This window comes from Asterias rubens, chromosome 21 (assembly GCF_902459465.1).
Source record: "Asterias rubens chromosome 21, eAstRub1.3, whole genome shotgun sequence".
NCBI lineage: Eukaryota > Metazoa > Echinodermata > Asteroidea > Forcipulatida > Asteriidae > Asterias > Asterias rubens.
Window position 1 is genome coordinate 12,253,993 of NC_047082.1, and position 20,974 is coordinate 12,274,966.

The following is a 20,974-nucleotide window of genomic DNA, read 5'->3' on the forward strand; positions in this document are numbered from 1 at the left end:
CAAACTGCCCCATATGCCTTCCCACAACCGATTGCGGTTCTGAATCGGGATAAACCTTATGGGGAGTATACAAACAATATCAACCTCGACCCTCACTGGTACCCATTTGTTCTTGTGGGTGAAGAGAAACAGTAAAACATCTTGCCCATGGACACAAGTTTCATGACCGGGGATCAAACCCACACCCAGCAGCCCATTTTCACCCCATTAGGATTAATCATCATAACTTAGAATGGGTTCAATGTGTCGGTACGTCTATGATTACAGAACTTAACTCGTCGTAAGTCCTAAGATTAATCCCAAGTTGGAAAGATTTTGGTGAAAGCAATGTTTGTTTGTTTGTTTAATGATCTTCCCATCAAGGGAACTCGGCAAACTCCCACAAAGGGATATAAACACCAAGCTGGCAACAGCCAATCTCGCTCATACAAACATTGGTTACACAAATCAAGAAATTGTGATTTAGTAACTAGACGACAATATTTAATCTAGTCATTGTGAAATCAGTGGTAAGCAGGGGGATTCAAACCCACAACCTTGTGATTGATGGCTGGGCCCAATTTCATAGAGCTGCTAAGCACCAAAATTTGCTTAGCATGAAATTTCTTCCTTCATAAAAACAGGATTATCGACTAAATTTCCATTTGTTGGATATTGCTTGTTACTGGTATTCAGCTGTTGGTTGCTTATCCTGAAAATCATGTGGAAATTAGGCTGGTTATCCTGTTTTTATCAAGGAAGAAATTTCATGCTTAGCAAATTTTTGTGCTGAGCAGCTCTATGAAATTGGGCCCTGGTGACTTAACAAAACTATAATTTAATTTTGATGTTCTCAACTGCTCGGACATGGCTAATAACCATAGCTGTAGCTCCTAATTAAAATACAACACAATTCCTATCAGGTAGAAGTTTTGCCGAGTTCCCTTGGTGGGAAGATTTAATCTACACAATAAAATGAACTAAGAAGCTGAACATAGACTGTTGGACATGTGGACCTTAGCGGGTGCAATGACCTCAAAGTGAGCAAAAGGGGGATGTAGTGACAACTGATAAGAGTATGACACTGACTCGTGAGAGTCAATATAATAGTAATACTAATGGATTTATAGAGCACCTTTATGCGAGCCTCGAATCAGAACAAAAGAAAGGAGAACATTGTTTGGATAATAGGTTCACATCCAAAATTTGTTAATTTTAACAGAGGGCTCGAGGGCTTGCTTGCAGAATTTGAAAGGAAAAAGTGTAGCTTTCTACACAGTTTAACTTGTAAACTGTTTTTGTTTGAACAATAATTACCAAGAGAAGCTCATCTTGTTTTTAGGAGTGTGTAGACTTTGATCCTCGGCAAATAAGACAGAATCAAAAGATATTTATCAGACGAGACAAACTCAACATTTGACTTAAATGAGTGTTTTTACTAAAGATTTGAAATACAGGTATTTAATTGCTGGACCCCTTGGTTGACTTGTCCTGTCTTAAACAGCTACTTGATTATTCGAACCACTTTGTGGTTGTAATTATCGCGCGACCTTCGTTTTTGTTTAAATATGTTCAAAAACGGCTAAATGTGATGATTTTTTCAATGGACTGTTCTACTTCATTCCTGGAAGACCGTTGAAGTCATTTCTTAGTCTATTTTGTAGCAAAAATAGCCCAAATCAGCCGGTGTGCCCCTTTAAGCTTATTAAGGCATGGGGTGCGGATTGATTGAAGGGCAATCAAAATGATTTTTTTTTATTACATATATGAAATCTATTTATAGTCATTTGACTCGATTTCCTTATTGGTTGAAAACATTTTAAATGAAATTCAGCAAAGATTACGACTTGCACAGTTAGTTCAAGAATCCGTTTTTGCTATACAGAGTAAGAACTTCATGTAATCCACCATGTTAAAATCAAACCAGTCAGTTTATCTTGTTGTTTAATTACTTGATATTTATTATTAGTTGTTATAAGTCACATTCGCGTATTTTTCCAATCGGACGACCCTTTGCTGTACGGCAGCTGGAGGTCACACACACGCGCCAGCACATAGTTTTCTGGCGATGGCACGGGATTGAGACTCGAGTCAAGTCTACACGGAAGCTAAAGGTTATCTTCCACTGCCACTAGACTTGTGGAAAAGTCGTTTATGGTCCCACGTCGAGATAGTCGAGTTGTGGCTGTGCTGTGGCGAGATCACTGCTCTCGCGCGAACTGCTTGTTGCCGATTTCTACTCCCCAGTAGTAGTAGAATATCGCTGGGAGAGTCGGAATGCTATCACCGCGACAGACATTTAACGACTTGTCCACAACTCGAACCTGTCACCAACGAAAACTGATATCGAATAAAAAGGGGAAATGCCAATCCGGGCTGGATACCTCAGTCGGTAGAGCACCGGTACGGTAATTCGGAGTTTATTGGTTCAAGTCCCGCTCCGGTCAACTTGTCTTATTGTTCAAACTCTAGTTGTAAACAAATACAAATAAAGCCGAAATTGGGTAATTATTAATACACTGATTGATGGTACCTTTAAGGTCACCGTATCACAAAACAAGTTTTGCGTTGTTATTCGATTATTTGTTTGGTCTTTGAACTCGTGACTGGCTTGGCAATCATGATTTATTTATTTGCACACCATCGGTTAGATGCCAAAGTATTTTTTGAATTGTTGTACAGGGGCATTGACTGATAAGCCTACTACTTTGAATCTATTGCCGTGAAGTATTTATTCAGAATAAGTAGTGTTATACTAGCACCCAATATACATAGACATGTACATGCCTCTCTGCTTTCATATTATTTTGAAAGTCTGAAGATTTTGTGGACGTTTGTTTGTGGAGGTAGCGACTACGAAGGCGTGGAAGGATGGATGTTGGCCGGGCGGTTTTCAGCTGGGCAGACTATGTCGTTCTCAGTGTGGTCTTGTCTCTATCTTCATTCATTGGGATATTCTATGCCGTGCGGGCCAGGAATAGGGGCACCACCAGTGAGTTCATGGTAGCAAACAAACAGGTAATCGACACATAAACAACGGGGGGAAAGAATAAGGGTTAATTTCAGTTCAATTCTGGAGGTGAATTAGGAAACAGTAACTAGAACGGGATTTAAAGGCAGTGGACACTATTGGTAATTACTCAAAATATTTATTCGCATAAAAACTTTCTTCGTGACGAGTAATGGGGAGAGGTTGATGATATAAAACATTGTGATAAACGGCTCCCTCTGGAGTGCCATAGTTTTCGAGAAAGAAGTAATTTTCCACGAATTTGATTTCGAGACCTCAGATTTAGAACTTGAGGTCTCGAAATCTACCATCTAAACACACACAACTTCAGGTGACAAAGGTTATTTTTCTTTCATTCGATGACCGATTGGGCTCAAATTTTCACAGGTTTGTTATTGTAGCCTATGCATATGTTGAGATACACCAAGTGAGAAGACTGGTCTTTGACGGTTACCAATAGTGTCCACTGCCTTTAAACCAGTGGCCTCCGGATGGCGTCACCAGCCACCCTGAAAACCCAATCCACATAGTGCCCGTGGCGGGATTCGAAGAGGGTTAGTGGGTCTTTTTTCTTTCTTTCGTTTTATTGAAGATGGAGTGAACGGACAAAAACTCACTTTGGTTTTTTGTCCAGTTCTTTCTGTGTTGTTTTAAAGACAGTGTAAACTATTGGTAATTATCAAAGACCAGTCTTCTCACTATGCATAACATAGCAAATCTGTGAAAATTTGAGCTCGATCGGTCGTCGGAGTTGCGAGATAACTATGAAAGAAAAAACACCCTTGTCACACGAAGTTGTGTGCTTTCAGATGCTTGATTTCGAGACCTCAAGTTCTAAACTTGAGGTCTCGAAATCAAATTCGTGGAAAATTACTTCTTTTTTGAAAACTACTCAGAGGGAGCCGTTTCTCACAATGTTTTATACTACGAACCTCTCCCCATTACTTGATACCAAGTAAGGTTTTGAGCTAATAATTATGTTGAGTAACTACCAATAGTGTCCACTGCCTTTAAAGGGAAAGTATTCCTTTCGGGAAATCCTCTCAGAATTAAAACTTGGAAGCATGAAGTCATTTACAATAAAATAAAAATAAAACAAAATACAAATTCAATCTGAGAAGCGTTTCTGTTTTTGTTTAGTTAGTTTCCCTAATAGCGTGTAAGGATTAATCTTCCTCCTTCGACATTTTCACCCGGGATGTCAAAAAAAAAAACGTAAAAAAATGAAATTTCAACAGGTTAGTTTTCTTGTAGATTATATCTGCATTATTTTAGCATTAAGCATCGAATATTGTTCCAACAACCAAAGGTCAATGTTTGTTGAAAATTTTGCAGTTCAGTTTAGCTCAAGTAGGCATAGGCATACTCTGTGTATCTTCATATCAAGGTAAAATGATTATCGTTTGCCTTTCACCATGTATTTTGTTGTGGTATAATTTATACACATCGACCTTTGTAAGGAAGTCCAACAAATTATGTATTGTCAACAAGCCTAAAGTCCTTGCGTCCATAAAAATGCTCCCAAGTGTCCGAGATACTTGATCCTGTTTCTCCGAATCCTGAAGACCACGTGAACCTTGTTTAATACAATAAGTGTGACCTTATCCATTCTGTGAGTATTCTGGCTGGCAAGATATACACATTATGGGAAAGTTGACATTATTTGTGTCATAATTTTCACGTAAATCCAAGAATTATAAAAGTAAAAGTTGGTCAAGTTTTGAAATGTGGACCCTTTCATCATATCAAAAGTTGTTAAGAATTAGACAGTGCAATCTCCATAAAATATTATAAGATTTTATGTTTTCTTTCTTTAGGCTGTACAAATCACGTTGTAGGAATTCCAGGCTCTGTGGCTCTTTTATAAGCATGTGATGTCACAGGTCACATCGTCTATATGATTATTCAAGTTTCAGATGATCGATTTTAAATCAAATCCATCACATCCATATCATCTTCAACATTTTACAATGGATTTCGCACTTCGAAGTTAAAGATGCTATGTCAGATTTTTGGCCGATTTTACCCCCAAAATTCAATAGGTATTTTGATGGGGGTTGAGAAAGTTACAAGCTTTCATTTGAGCCATTGCTCGAAAAAGTCCGCCAATTATTAGTAGCAGTGAAAAGTTTTTGTCGGCATCCCGACAATATATCACGTGTCCAGTTCTTATGTGTTTTATAAGAAACGTTTTAAATTGTTGTCATGGTTCCTGACCATTAAAAGTAAAAGTTAAACTTTTTTTTCGTTAGAGCGGGTGATCTCTTTGAAATACCATTCACTCAAAAAAAATTTTTTTTCAATGTTATGGGGCCAAAAATCTGACAGAGCATCTTTAAAATGTTTCTCAAAATTCGTTATATACCTACTATCAGAAGTTGCTGCGTATAAGGTCTCTTACCAAAAGTGTGCTATCGCCATTCATTTTAAAGAGGGATTACCAAACGGACACACTCTATAAAATAGGAGAGATTAAAAAGTCATGCAAAGGATTGTATTTAAGAACCAGTCCATTTTTAGATTTAGAATTAAATCTTTTTAGATTTAAATTGTAAGTGCTTTGGGTTTATTTTTAAATTATACAATTTATTGGTCCCTTGTTACAATACTTATTTCAATGCGAACTCCCTCCTATTAAGAGTGCATTTGGCATTCCCATTTAGCACATTGTTATCGGATGAATCCTTTATAAAAGAGGACCCAATATGTACATCGCAGTACTTTCTTGTAAAACCAGAAATTACAATTCAATTTCCTCATATTAATGACATTTTTTATAATCTGAATACAAAGCAAATATTTCGTTCCTTATTTGTTTTTAGATGGGATTTTTTCCAGTAGCCATGTCTCTACTCGCGAGTCTATTCACCGGCATATTCATCCAAGGTACGGTGTCAGAGGTGTACTTCCGCGGTGCTGTCGTTCCGTTTTGCGGCGTGATACCACTCATGTGTTCCGCTTACATAGGCGGTCGCATTTTCCTACCTACCTTTTATAAGTTGGAGATCAAGAGCGTTTATCAGGTACGCAATAGCCAAGATTTTGAATAAATTTATCGACCTTAGGAGACATTTAAAGATTCCATTTGTTTTAAGTAGGTATTTATAGGGCCCACCCTCTATGGCGACCAGATAGTTTGACAACTTTGGTTTGTCCCTTAGCCCACGTTCAAATATATAATTTTTATAGGCAACGGCAAATAAACAAGCAAACACTTTCTAACTTTTGACCCTTTTTCCCGGGTTTTTCCCCTGTTTTTTCTTCTTCTTTTTGGAGGGGGGGGGGGGTGACGTTTTCTTCTCTCAAATGTCGTTACTATTAACTAAAATTGTTATTTATTAATTTTTTTTTTTTTTTCATTGATTGATTTATTAAGTATTTGTTATGTTGGTGCTTTTTGTAGGGGGCGGTTTAAATCTTTATCTTCCTTTGAGAAACTTGTTTTGTGCACTCAAAGTATGTTCTACATATTATGTTGGGTTCATTTATATATTTTCTTAAAGGGTATAATATGTACTTTTTCCTAACAAAAACACAATGTCCACAGATTTACATTAAACTTACACAGTTTGAAGATTATGATAGTAGAAAGCTTCCCTTGAAATTTTACTTACTGAGGTGCTGTAGTTTTTGAGAAATGAGTAAACAAATAATTTTCGTCTCAGTTTTAGCATGTAAAAACGTATTAACCAGTTATGCCATGGTTTGGTATAATATCATAACTGGTTAACGGGATTTTACATGCTAAAATAATTGTCGTCTTCCTGAGACGAAAATTATTGCTGTGACTTGTTTTACTCATTTCTCAAAACAAACACAACCTCAGTTAGTAATAGTTGAAGGGAAGCTTCCCACTATTATTATCTTCAAACCCTGTTAGTTTAATGTAAATCTGTGGACGCTTTGGAAAAGTACCCAAATCCTTTAAACCACCAAAATATGCTCACTACCTTTACGAATCTCTGTGTCTTTTTATTATTTAGTATTTGGAGATGCGCTTTAACGTCTCTGTTCGTAACTGTTGCCTCATCATTGGATACGTGTTCATGGTATGTGCCTCAATTTAATATATAAACAAATTCACAAAGAAAACCTAGACATCAGTAAATCCCAGCTATACGGCTACGGCTATAGTCCGACAGCTACGACTGGCTCACTGCGTCACCATGCATTGCAACTTTCTTTGGCTAGAACTGTTACTAAGGATCTGGCTTTACTTCAATGCTTCAATGCATGATAGCGTAGAGATCAAGCCATAACCATTACTGTAGCTACCAATGTATGGTCCGCCAAAGAGGCATTTAATCATCGGTGATGGTCTTTTGCAACCGGTGATTAAACTTGTCATCGGTGGTGGTCCTATGCGATCGGTGATCAACTTTAGCGAGCGGTGATAAAACACGATCGGTGGTCCATTTTAGCGATCGGTCATGCATATTCACGACCGTTGATGGCTTTTTGCAATCGGTGGTCAACTTTAGTGACCGGTGGTGGCTATTTGCAATCGGTCAACGTTAGGGATCGGTGGTGGCTTTTTGCAGTTGGTCAACTTTAGGGATCGGTGATGGCTTTTTGCAATCGGTCAACTTAAGGGATCGGTGATGGCTTTTTGCAATCGGTCAACTTTAGGGATCGGTGGTGGCTTTTTGCAATCGGTCAACTTTAGGGATCGGTGATGGCTTTTGGCAATCGGCCAACTTTTGCAACCGGTGATGGAATTTTGGGATATCCGAATTTTGCGTCCGGTCAGTGCAGGCCTACTCCAAAATCTATGATTGCGTAGATTGTTGGTATTTTCTAGTTCACACCACCATGGAGGAATAAATTACACTCCACTCACCAGCGGGTTAACTGACTTGCCAAACATTTTTAGAAGAGTACCATTTTATACCCAGATAACATACATACATTGGGCATTCAGTTATTCCAAATTATTACATTATTGCAATCAAGATTTATTAATATCTACAATTTTTGGGGTATTTTATAGAAAAAAAACTCCACAAATTACATTAATTTGTCATTTTTTAATTGTTTTGACAATCTTAAGACATCCTGTGCCACAGCTTTGATGACACCCTGCCCAATGGTGGTCGTTCCCAAATCAGTATTGGCACAAAAAAAGTTGTTTTATACCATTATTTGCCAAAATGGTGTGCCACTTCGAAACCAGTATTGGCCCAGAAAAATTGTTCTATACCATTTTGTCAAAATGGCGTGGCGCTAAAAAAAAAGTATTGGCCCAGAAAAGATTGTCTATGGTGCAGCTACAAAACCAGTAATGGCCCAATAGAGGTTTTCTACCATTTTGCCAAAATGGTGTGCCGCCAACAAACCAGTAGACAGATGACAGAAAGTAAAACTTTCATTATCAGACGAAAATTCAACCAGCATTTTAACTCGTAAATTTTTATTTATAAAAAAAGTTTATCAAATATATTAACTTTAAATGAAATTACTTTGCAATAACAAAGTTCATTACAATAAAGTGTAGTTGTCCATGATAAACAAAAAACATTAAAAAAAATGAAAAAACAGCAGCAATGAATAAATCAAATTAAAAATGCTATGTAAAAACCAATAAAATAATAAAGGAAGTATACATTTTAGAATTTTGTTTTATTAATAGCATTCGGTTTCTCAAAATGCCGGTACCATCAGGGGTCGATGTCACAGAGAGATAGGCCTAGTCCTAACTTAGGACATAGTCCTTGGAGATATAAGAAACGTATGGCTAGTCCTAAGTAAGGACGATTTAATTACTTAGTAAAATCTCATTATAGCTTTCATTTGTGGAAACTTGTGAGGTTTGAACTATGCTGATAATCGTTTTTGTAGTCTTGAATCTACTAACTACATTCAAAAGCCATTAAATTACGAAATGCAACAATGCATTGTGGTAAAACCAAAGTACCACTCACACGTTGGAACTGGTTTCTATGGACTCGTCAATTATTGAGGGAGGGAAGGGGTCTAATGGGTGCAGACTTCTTATTTACCTTTCACCGTCACTTCGTATCGATTATTCTTGCTATAGCAGCATTCAAGTGTGGATTATTCCAACTCCCTTATATTTGTATAATTACGCTTTTTAATAATTACATTCTTCATCTATTTTGTGTATCTTGTTTTAGATATTACACTGTGGAATAGCTACATTTGCCGCAAGTATCGTCTTAACTACGGGTAATCAGGTTGTAAATTACCACAAAACTCTTTTTGAAAATGTCTTAAAGACAGTGGACACTATTGGTAATTGTCAAAGACCAGTCTTCTCACTTATTGTATCTCAACATATGCATAAAATAACAAACCTGTGAAAATTTGAGCTCACTTGGTCGTCGAAGTTGCGAGATAATAATGAAAGAAAAAACACCCTTGTCAAACGAAGTTGTGTGCGTTTAGATGGTTGATTTCGAGACCTCAAAATAATTCTAAATCTGAGGTCTCGAAATCAAATTTGTGGAAAATTACTTCTTTCTCAAAAACTATGTCACTTCAGAGGGAGCCGTTTCTCACAATGTTTTATACCATCAACCTCTCCCCGTTAATAATAATAATAATAATAACGAAAACTTATAGCGCCAAAGTCCGCCTAAAAGACGCTCAAGGTACTTCACAGAGAAACAATTTAAAGAGCGAAGGCTAAATCTAACTTTCCGGGACTAATTTGAGTTATCTATGTCAAGTAAAATAATTATATACTCGAAAGATAACTCAGAAAAGTTGTTACCTGATGGCGAAGAGCCAAAGACTTACTAATCCATCACCTACAAATCCGTCTTGATTTACCTTTTAAATTATTGTCCATTTGCAATTACAGTTTCAGATTTGAGTTTCTTCGCCAGCGTAATGATTCTTTCCGGAGTGTGTACTTTCTACACAGCGGTGGTAAGAACCATTATTGTGCCGCCCAAATAATTCCAAATAACCACAAAGTACAGCTTGAAGACCTACTTGAACGGAAACAGCTATTCGTGATCTTGCTGCAAATTCATTTAAAGACACAGGACACCTTTGGTAATTGTCAAAGACCAGTCTTTTTACTTGGTGTATCACAAAATTGTATGCACAAAATAACAAACCTGTGAAAATTTGAACTCAATTTGTCGTCGAAGTTGCGAGAAGTCGGGACCTTGAAATCTAATTCTGAGGTCTCGTAATCAAATTCGCTTTTTAAAAGGTACAATAGTGTCCAGTGCCTTTAAAAAGAAATGCAATCATTAAGGAAATGAGTTCACATAAGTATAAATAGATTTTAGTTGTGTAAAAATAACCATTTTGAATACCCTTATATACGGTGCTTTTCAGAAAATTCACGAAAAGCTCTGTTACGTCATCAATCATGTTACGTCATGAGCTCCAATAGCTGCTTTGTTGCAGCATGGCGGTATAATGGAGCAAACTCCCAAGCTTGACGTCAAAGTATAATCATTTTGATATCAATATCAATATTACATATAAATGGTCAACAAACACGTTATAAACGAGTAGCATTCCCGCGTTTAAAACAAAAATCACTCACAAGTAGCTGTTTAAAGAACCGGTTTGATGAAGACAGTCGACAAGCCTTTGCATAAAGTATTGTCTGTTATTGTTTGAGGTAGTCCAGCTTTGGATAACTCCTTAGTTGTGTACCTATTTTGCTATCATGATATCACGGGACACTTGCTGAGGAGAGGGTTCAATTCCCATTCGAGATACTTCATTGCAAATAGACCGATCCAGTAGGCTCCGCCCACGACGCACGTGTGAGCAAGAACACGTGGGGCTCTCCAATGCCTTTCTGCACAACTCTGCCGCGCGCGCCAAGCATACGCGCACGCATGTCGTACCTTCGTTGCGTTGTGATTGGTCAATACACAATGGGGCGGAAACTATATCAGAAAATTGTTTTTTATTTGCAAAATTCTGAGTTGTATTATCTCCTATGTTTCTGTTTGCTGTGCGTGTCCAGCATGGGCAGCCAAGAGGGCCAAAACTAGTAAATATCTTAAACAGCTACCTGAGCGGAAGGTTTTTAACGGAAATGGTATTTAGACTTGTTTATAATGCACTTGTTGACCATTTTAATGTAATTTTGATATGTTTACACTTCTGAGTTTTTCGTCATTATCGATTAAAAAATCAGGCCCCAACCTAAAGGTTTTTAAAAACTAAAAACACTTCTGCCGTTGAGAGCGCGCGCCAAAGGACAATGCCGCTGACGTCATTTGTGGGAGTTTGCTTTGTTATACCTCCACGCTGCAACAAAGCGGCTTTACAAATTGGAGCTCCCAACTATGACGTTTTAAGAGTGATTACGTAACGGGGCTTTTCGCAAATCTCTCAGAAAAGCACTGGATAAGGGTATTCAAAATGATTGTTTTTTTACACGATCAAAATCTATTTATAATCATATGACTCGATTTCCTTATTCATTGAAAACATTTTAAATGGAATTCAGCAAAGTTCACGACTTTACATTTTCGTTCAAACAGGTCTTTAAGCAATAGACAAACTGCAACAACTAACTCTATTTTCGGGAAACTAACTATATGTTCGAAAAACTATCTCTATTTTCGAAAAAACTATCTATATTTTCGGGAAACTAACTCTGTTTTCGGGAAACTAATTTGATTTTCGAGAAACTAATTCTATTCTCGAGAAACTAACTCTATTTTCGGGAAACTAACTCTATTCTCGAGAAACTAAGTCTATTTTCGGGAAACTAACTCTATTTTCGGTAATACCAACTCTTTTCGGGAATCGAATTTTTTTTTCTCGGAAAACCAACTCTATTTTTGAGTAACTAATTCTATTTTGCAAAATTGGCGATGTCGCAGTTCTTTGCAAAGAAATTAGGAAACAATGTTTGAGATGGCTCTTCAGGGCCACCGTACTATTTTCGGGAAACTAACTCTATTTTCGGGAAACTAATTATATTTTCGGGAAACTAAGGACTGAGTAAGACCCAACGTTGGTGGCGCATGTTCATTTTGCTCTAGAACTTTTGTGCGCCTGTTCTATCCAGATGACGTTGTGTGTCTGGTTGGAAGGACCATGGAAGGACCATGGAAAGACGAAGACAATCGTCGTAATCACTGTCACCAGCAGTCACAGCAGTGTCGATATAGTTTGCTTCGCTAATATCAGATTGTTTGAGAAATCTTCATAATCACAAAGATATTTCCGATACTGTGGAATATCCCTGCAGAAATTATGAAGGCTGTACTGAATATTATCCGAACATTATATCGCAATTTTCAATATCTGTGTATCCTCTCCTGTTTTCAACGTATTATGATGGCTTTTTCTTTGAATTGCAAAAATAAATAAAAGTAATGATACCATTCAACTGTTGCCCTAATTACCTTCATTTGTTTGAAAGAAGTATGCAAACGTATATTAAAACTTGATGGAAAATGAAATTTTAACACCACACACCGATCTTCGATGACTTCAACTGGTCCCATTTGTTCTGAGTTTTTCCTGTTTTCGAGGCAAACGAGAAAGTATGGTTTTCCGGTGAAGCCATACATGGAAGAAACATCTGCAGTGACTATAAGTGTTCTGTGAGACTTTGTGTATGACTCTATAGCCATCAGTTGTTTTCAATTTATTCAAAATATTTGTTATGACATTTTAAAAGTAACCATGGTAATTTGCAAAAAAAAAATATATATATAATATTAATAATAACAATAATAATAGTTAAATAAAAAGTGTGAATAATTATTGGTTTTCAAATCTGATTTTTATTAAGTTTTTTTGTACTTTTTTTCTTCTTAACATTTATAATAAAGCGTATCAATAAACAGTGATAATTAAATCATCAAGCCGATGTTTAAATTTAAATATTCCTTATAATATTGATATGGGGTTGAAACAAATTAACTCTCCAAATATTTTAGAAAATTATAGGCACAATTACGGCTTCTTAAACCTTTGTATTTTTTCCCCAGAATGCTCAGTAGAATGTTCAGTTACATGATTTGATCATCATGAATTGTGAATTGAAATAGTGTTTGATGAAACTTATCAGGTGTGCAAATTTGTTTATATTATAGCCTCAACATTATGACACATTTTTGTAACTTGTAGAAATGCCTAAAATACAAAACTTTGCATTTACAAGTGCAACTAACCAGTGGAGCCTTTCGTGTTTCTCAGTTTTGGTCAAGGGACTAGAGGAGACTCTTTGCTTGGCAAGTCAAACCACAAATATTTTATCTATGGACTGTTAACATCGCGCACAGAGAGGTCATAGATTTGCCACGATTTTAGGGACACCTTGAAAACAGGACGTCCTACGAAATATAGTTTACGACTGGGTGGGCGTACGTGGGCGTCCATTGACTAGAATGGCAACAATATGTATACTATGTACGCACGGGAGGTACGGGACATGCGGCCGAGTAACAATCACAACTGTACACACGCCACCAACGTTGAGTTTTACTCAGTCTTCAGTTTCTCGAAAATAGAGTTAGTTTCCCGAAAATAGAGTTAGTTTCCCGAAAAAAGTAGGGTGGCCCTGAAGGGCCATCGCAAATATTTTTTCAAAACTCTTTGTAAAGATATTTTGGGACATCTCCAAAATTTTCAAAATAGAGTTAGTTTCCCGAAAATAGAGTTAGCTTCCGAAAACAGAGTTATTCCCGAGATAGAGTTAGTTTCTCGAAAATAGAGTTAGTTTTCCAAAAATAGAGTTAGTTTCTCGAAAATATAGATAGTTTCCCAAAAATACAGTTAGTTTCCCGAAAATAGAGTTAGTTGTGGCAGTTTGTCTTTTGCTTAAGATATTTACTAGTTTTGGCCCTTTTGGCCGCCCATAGTCCAGGTGTTAGTCGGTTATGGTAACTTGGTTGTGATTGTTACATTGACCTGGCTGAAAAACATATTGAAATAGGTGCAAACAATGCAATGACTTTGTTTGGTTATACCTGAGTTGTTTGTGTTTTTCATTAGTTTTTGTTTCTTCTTCTTCGTCCTCTCTTCTTCATTGAATCCAACTGATATTATGTTTATTTGTTACGGTGTTTGTAGGGTGGCATCAAAGCGGTCTTGTGGGCAGACTGCTTCCAGATGTTCCTCATTTTTTCACCGGTGGTTGGGGCTGTGGTTATCTCCTCATCAACCATTGGATTGGGTCGAGTTTGGGAAATAGGCGAAGAGGGCGGCAGACTCGACCTCTTCAAGTACGTGCTGTCTTTTCCTCAGCTGTTGAATCATGTTACATTGAAAACGTTATTAAACAACCTTTACGTTAAAAACGTCCACTTTTGAAATATAACCCGAATGTAATTTTGTCTACATAACTCTGCGTTTTAGGCAGTGGACACTATAGGTAATTACTCAAAATAATTATTAGCATAAAACCTTGTTTGGTGACGAGTAAAGGGGAGAGGTTGAAGGTCATTGTGAGAAACGGCTCCCTCTGAAGTGCCATAGTTTTCGAGAAAGAAGTAATTGTCCACGAATTTAATTTTGAGACCTCAGATTTAGAATTTGAGGTCTCGAAAACAACCATCTAAACGCACACAACTTCGTGTGACAAGGGTGTTTTTTTTTTATTATTATCTCGCAACTTCGATGACCGATTGAGTTCAAATTTGCATAGGTTTGTTATTTTATGCATATGTTGAGATAAACCAACTGTGAAGGCTAGTATTTGACAGTTACCTATAGTGTCCACTGCCTTTAAAGGGAAACGTTGCCTTGGATCGGGCGAGTTGGACTACTAAAAATTGATTGGAATCGTTTCTTATATAAAATGCATTTTGTTAGAAAGTTGTTTCCAATGTAGAATACAATGATCCACACAAACCTGCCTCAATATTGCGTGGTTTCTCGTTCAAAAGGTGAACTAACACGCCATTTTCTAGAATCAGATTGTGTACTCAAAAAAATGGCCGACCATGTTAGTTCTGAAAGTAAGAGGAAAACCACACAACTCTGATGCATGTTTGTGCGGTTCCTTGTATTCTACTTTGAAACAATCTTTCGAACCGTATGCATTTTTAAGAAGAAACCGTTACAAACGCTTTTCAAATACCAACTTGCCCGATCCGAGGCAACGTGTGTCCCTTAAAGGCAGTGGACACTATTGGTAATTACTCAAAATAATTATTAGCATAAAACCTCACTTGGTAACGAGTAATGGGGAGAGGTTGATAGTATTACATATACTGTGAGAAACGGCTCCCTCTAACGTGACGCAGTTTTCGAGAAAGAAGTAATTTTCCACGAATTTGATTTCGAGACCTCAGATTTAGAATTTGAGGTCACGAAATCAAGCATAAGCACACACGCCTTCGTGTGACCAGGTTATTAGGGTTGTTTTTTGTTGTTTTTTGATTTTCATTTATATCTCGCAACTTCGACGAACCAATTGAGCTCAAATTTATATGGCATATAAAGCTTCATAAAATTGTGTTGAACGTTGAATTCCATACAGTTTTTCTTTCGATCCTACGGAGTATATGACATTTTGGACTGCACTGTTTGGCAACTTGCTTGGATGGATGCCATCACAGTGTATTCTACAGTACCAAGTACAACGGTACATCACGTGCAAAGATATTAAAACTGCAAATATGTAAGTAAAGCGAGTCATATCTGTAACTAATATCTAGATCAGCAACATGTACCTGACTTTTGATTTGTCAATATTGTCCAAACAATAATATTAAGTGTCGTGACCGAGCGGTTAAGAGCACCGAATTCAAACTCTGGTGTTTCTGATCAGCTGAGTGTGGGTTCGAATCCCTAGCCGTGACACTTGCGTCCTTAAGCAAGACACTTAACCACTGATTCGTCCTTCGGATTGGACGTAAAGCCGTTTGTCTCATGTGTATCAAAATAGAAGGGGTTCGCCCCAGTGTTCCTGGCATGGCTGTGGCTGCTGTATGCGCCGTATAGCACCTTAAACTGTTTCTCACAGAGCGCCCGCTAGCGTTCGTTCATTACAAGCGTGTACAGTTTTTGCCGTGCATAATCGGAACGTTGGTTGTGTGTGACCGCGCAACACCAATGGTCTTGGAACCAAGACTAGGTCTCACAATTCACCAGTGCAAAAACCTATTTTTCTGAAAGTGTGTATTTACTCAGCGCCTTGAGTACCTTGTTTGGTAGATACGTGCGCTATATAAGACGTTGATATTATTAAAACTTAAAACTTAAAATGATAATGTCAATTGAATAAGACATTGGGGGAAACATGAAAATAGGGTAGGATTAGAGAGCAAGTTGCATATGCAACTATATCAAAGGTAGGATAATATTAAAATGCACATGAGGAACAAGTGTAGAAAACGGATCTCTGCAAAGGGAATAAGTTATTATAGCAAATAAAATATATTATTATTGACAGAAAAAGGGGTATTTGTTTCAAGTTCAGTTATTTGTATTTATCTTAAAGATAGTGCTTAATGTTAAATTTTCTTATATTGAACGACTGACCGATGTTGTTTTCCCAGAGCTTACAGCTTTTACACCTTTGGCTGTTTTCTTGTGGTTGTATTCTGTGGCTTGGCTGGTCTCTGTGTTTATGCTCAATACGTCGACTGCGACCCATTCACACAAGGACTAATAACATTTCGCGATGAGGTACGGTAAGGAAACTGAATGTCGCATTCCCCCGATTTTTGCTGATATTCTGTTTTTTTTTATCTTTGTAAAATAAACTTATGCAAAATTGTCTTTTATGTTTAATTCTTTGAAATGTGTGTAATTGTTTTCTCTGTGTAATTCGACTGCAATTCAGCATTTGGCGGTGATGGTCTTTGTTTTAATAAACCATTTCAAATCATTCAAATTATTTAAATCCTAATTTAAATTCCAAATCGGCAAAACCTTTCTTGATTAGTTCCAACATAAAACATTGACAATACAAACTATGTTCGCCAGGAGTTGTGTAGTGCAATAGCAATTGCAGGCACCGAAAATAGTACAACTTGTTTCGATTATGGCAATTATATAATGCAGTGGTGATTTTCTCTGGTATTCTATTGACAAGTAAAGTGAGATAAAAGTTCATGCACAAGCAGCTCTGCAGAATTTGCAAGAACACTTGAGTCCAGGGAAAAGAAAACAATAATAGTTTGCGTTTATTTCTTTCAAGATGCTGCCATACTTTGCCCTCGATACGTTTCATATTTACCCTGGCGTACCGGGGTTACTTGTCTCCGGTCTGTGCAGTGCTGCGCTGAGGTAAGGTTAGTTTTCGGTTAAACTATTAGTATTATGCATCAATCATCATCATCTGCCCGTTGACGCAACAACCGCTCACTTCTCCTTGGTTGTGTGGCTGGTGCAGGAGTGATTTTACTTCGCTGTATGGCAGCCGCAGTTAGTTCAGCCACGCTGAGGCCACTCCACCACCTGGTGAGTCCGTCGATCCAGCTGAGGGTTGGTCTTCCAACCCTGCGATGGTGTCCAGCTGGGGGTTCCATCAAGCACTGCCGCAGCAAGACCATTCTCTGGCGTACTGCATGACCAAGCCAAGCGGCTTTATCTTAACAAATTTTAATTTTTTCAAATTCAGTATTGTTAATTTAGGCAGACTTATTACAATAGGTTTAATCTGTTACAGAAGTGCATTTATATTGATCAACAGAAGAAAAAAAACAAAATTATTTGTATAAAGACTTGCCTGTTTCTTCTTATGTTTTTAACTTACAGTACTGTGTCTTCCGTCATCAATTCTATAGTGACTATATCTGGAGAGCACATCATTACTAAGATCTGGAAGGATGTACCGGATTCCAGATACCTGCTGATAACCAAACTATTAGGTATGTATGCTATCAATGCTGGGGACTTTGGAACGCTAGGTGGCAGCAGACTTACCAGGTAATTTGCCATTGTTTATGTAGTTCTGAGCATTTATGCGCACATTCCCTATCTGCTGCCACCAAGCGTCCAAAAATCTGCCATCGAAGTGCCGCCGTGCCGTGTACCAATCGCTACGGATACGGGAAAGCGCCATTATATGAAAGAGGAAAGAAAAACATTCTTTTCCTCTGCAACTCACACCTGTTATTTCCATATGATTTGTTTCAAAACAGTGGAGTTATTTGGATCGTTCTCAAACCATTAGTGCTGCCGACTGCACCATTAGAAGAATTGTGGGTCCCTTATACTCTAAACGTTTTCAAAATGTCCTTCAAAGGCAAACGACAAAATAAGAACCGCCATCTAGATTCCATGGATGACGACGGGCCATTGAGACATTCTTTTCCTTTACATCTTTATTGAAATATTTATTTATCCGCTTTTTAAATCTACAGCTGTTTTCTTTGGTGTTCTTAATGTTGGTGTGACATATCTCATGTCAATCTTGGGCGACATCATGCCGGTGAGTGTTACGTGATCATCCAAGTAAAGATTCAATTGATGTCGTCGTTTTTGATCCGATTCAAACAGTTTGACATTTCATGCAGAGCAAGTGCCATTGTTACGAGTATGATGCAGAATAATGCTTCGCGCTTTGGCATGCATTTGTATTCACTTGTGTTTGTGTTTGCAAATTAATATGACGTAACACAAGGGAAACTGACTTCATAAAAAAAAATGTGCAGGCTGACTAAATACACACAACACACAAACCTCTAACGACTCTTCCCAATTTATGGTTATCCCTTTAACCGTTTGCAGGGATTTGGTTTTGAACATCTGCTGATGACAGTTGTTATACTTTGTTTTAACATTGACAGCCCCTGTCTAAATTGTAATACAATTTTATGTCTAAAGATTTATTATTTTAATTAAAAAAATATAAAAATACCTAATATTATGCTTAATTCTTTCTTTTTTTCAGGCGCTGATTGGCCTCATCGGTGGTACAAATGGCCCTGTCATGGGTGTATTCATTCTTGGTTTTATGTTTCCGAGATGTAACTCAAAGGTAAGACAGCAACAAAGCAAAACAGGGGCACAAATTTAGAAACAAGGGCAAAGTGGATTTTAGTTTGTCACAAAAACTCATGCTACTCGCGTTTAATATGCGTGCTCTGTATGTAATGGATGGTGATAACGTACGCCTTGAATAACGAAACAGTATATGGAATATAAAGGCATTTGGAAGTTAAAAAACTATTATGGGTCTTGTTTTACATATAGAACTATTATGTAATATTATTGAACGTATTTAACTTTATTCGTATAGCACTCGCCCTAACCTACCTGAAGGTCTAAGCATTCAATATAAGAAGGTAGCAAAACTAATGTGCAAATTCAATATCGATGAACAAGGTAGACAATCACTGTACAAACCTACGGGAATGTCCACTATCCAATATAGCTGTACCAGGTAGACATTCACTGTACAAGTTACGGGAATGTCCAATATCCAATATAGTTGTACAATATCGAACATCGATGTACACGATAGACATTTACTGTACAAACCTACGACAATGTCCAGTATCTAATATGCCGTTAGGGTAGATATTCATTGTACAAAACTACGGGAATATCCAATACCCAATATAGCTGTACCAGGTAGGCATTCACTATACAAAAATACGGGAATGTCCAATATCCAATGTAGCTGATGTACAAGGTAGACATTCACTGTACAAACCTCCAGTATCTAATAGGCCGTTAGGGTAGATACTCACTGTACAAAACTACGGGAATGTCCAACATCCAATAGAGCTGTACCAGGTAGGCATCCACTGTACAAACCTACGGGAATGTCCAGTATCTAATAGGCCGTTAGGGTAGATATTTACTGTACAAAACTACGGGAATATCCAATATCCAATGTACAGGGTATCATTCACTGTACAAATCTATACTGGAATATCCAATACCCACTATCGATGTACAAGGTATACATTCACTGTACAAACCTTTACGGGAAAATCCAATATCCAATATAGCTGATGCACAAGGTAGACATTCACTGTAGAAACCTACGGGAATGTCCATTATCCAATATAGATGTACACGGTTCATTCACAATGATACAAACCTTCTGGGATGTCCAATATCCAATATCGAAAAAGTAACATTGATATTCGCTGTATACAAACCTTTGCGAATGTCCAAACCAATATGAAACTGACTTTACTGACATGTATTAAGGGGTGCGTTCGTTTAGCTTCCCTGGGTCGACCCCGGTGTGTGGCGGTTTTTTTTTTCCAGGACGAACGTGGGTAATTATCTGCACACGTTCGTCCTGGAAAAACAAACTGCCACACACCGGGGTCGCCCCGGGGAAGCTAAACGAACGCACCCATAATTCCATCAGGGTGCTCTTGTGGGTTTTATTTGTGGCATTACTCTCGGTATGTGGATCTTCATTGGTTCCGTCGTGTACCAGGAGACCCCACCCACCCTGCCTCTCTCCGTTGAAGGATGCCTCGTGGAGACGGTCACCAACGACACCATCAGCGCGGCTTTCGGCTACAACATGACCACATCGCCGGGTACCACCGATGTGGGTTATATCACGAGTAATCCAACAATGGGGTTGTATACGAACGTCACAGATGGATTAAACACAACAGTTGTTGAACCCGATAATGGAGGGTAAGGGTCATTAGGCAACCAGTTCCAGGCAATCTTAAATATTTGATTACATTCATGTCTGATTATTTTCTTGGGAAAGACATTGTTTGAAAATAAAATATATCCCAAAGTGCTACCAAAGTGGTCCTGTAGCTCAAGCTGCAGTTGGTTGCCCTGAGGAGTTAAGGCACTCAGACACGTTGTTATACACTCAACATTATTCGCATTTATTTCAACAGTAATGTTTACAGAAGAACCTAGGCCTATTGGTTTCATAACATCAAACACACTGATTTAAAGCCATTATACACTTTCGGTGAACAGTATTGTCCAAAGTCCCACACTTCGTGTATCACAACTTATATATAAAATAACAAACCTGTAAAAATTTAGGCTCAATCTGTCATCTGAGTCGGGAGAAAATAACGGGGAAATCCCACCCTTGTTTCCGCACGTTTCGCCGTGGCATGGCGTGTGTTTAAAAAG

At 37.8% G+C, this 20,974-nt stretch overlaps 1 protein-coding gene across 1 annotated transcript; it reads left to right on the forward strand.

Annotated features, from left to right (window-relative positions):
* Window positions 1-751: 751 nt before the first annotated feature.
* LOC117304829 (sodium-coupled monocarboxylate transporter 2-like) lies at window positions 752-20,513 on the forward strand. The gene is made up of 13 exons (XM_033789444.1): window positions 752-2,997; window positions 5,812-6,012; window positions 6,973-7,038; window positions 9,124-9,175; window positions 9,813-9,880; window positions 14,018-14,169; window positions 15,429-15,569; window positions 16,450-16,579; window positions 17,094-17,182; window positions 17,654-17,766; window positions 18,262-18,329; window positions 18,792-18,878; window positions 20,229-20,513. Exons 1-13 carry the CDS (start codon window positions 2,851-2,853, stop codon window positions 20,511-20,513), a joined length of 1,599 nt encoding a protein of 532 aa, XP_033645335.1. The 5' UTR covers window positions 752-2,850.
* The last annotated feature ends 461 nt before the right edge of the window (window positions 20,514-20,974 follow it).

What these genes read in the sequence shown, in the direction of transcription:
- LOC117304829 (XM_033789444.1), top strand. Translation starts at nt 2,851, where the DNA reads ATGGATGTTGGCCGGGCGGTTTTCAGCTGGGCAGACTATGTCGTTCTC. An exon ending in GGCAGACTCGACCTCTTCAA is followed by an intron (nt 14,170 to 15,428) that starts GTACGTGCTGTC and finishes AATTCCATACAG; the next exon opens with TTTTTCTTTCGATCCTACGG. An exon ending in CTGTGCAGTGCTGCGCTGAG is followed by an intron (nt 17,183 to 17,653) that starts GTAAGGTTAGTT and finishes TTTAACTTACAG; the next exon opens with TACTGTGTCTTCCGTCATCA.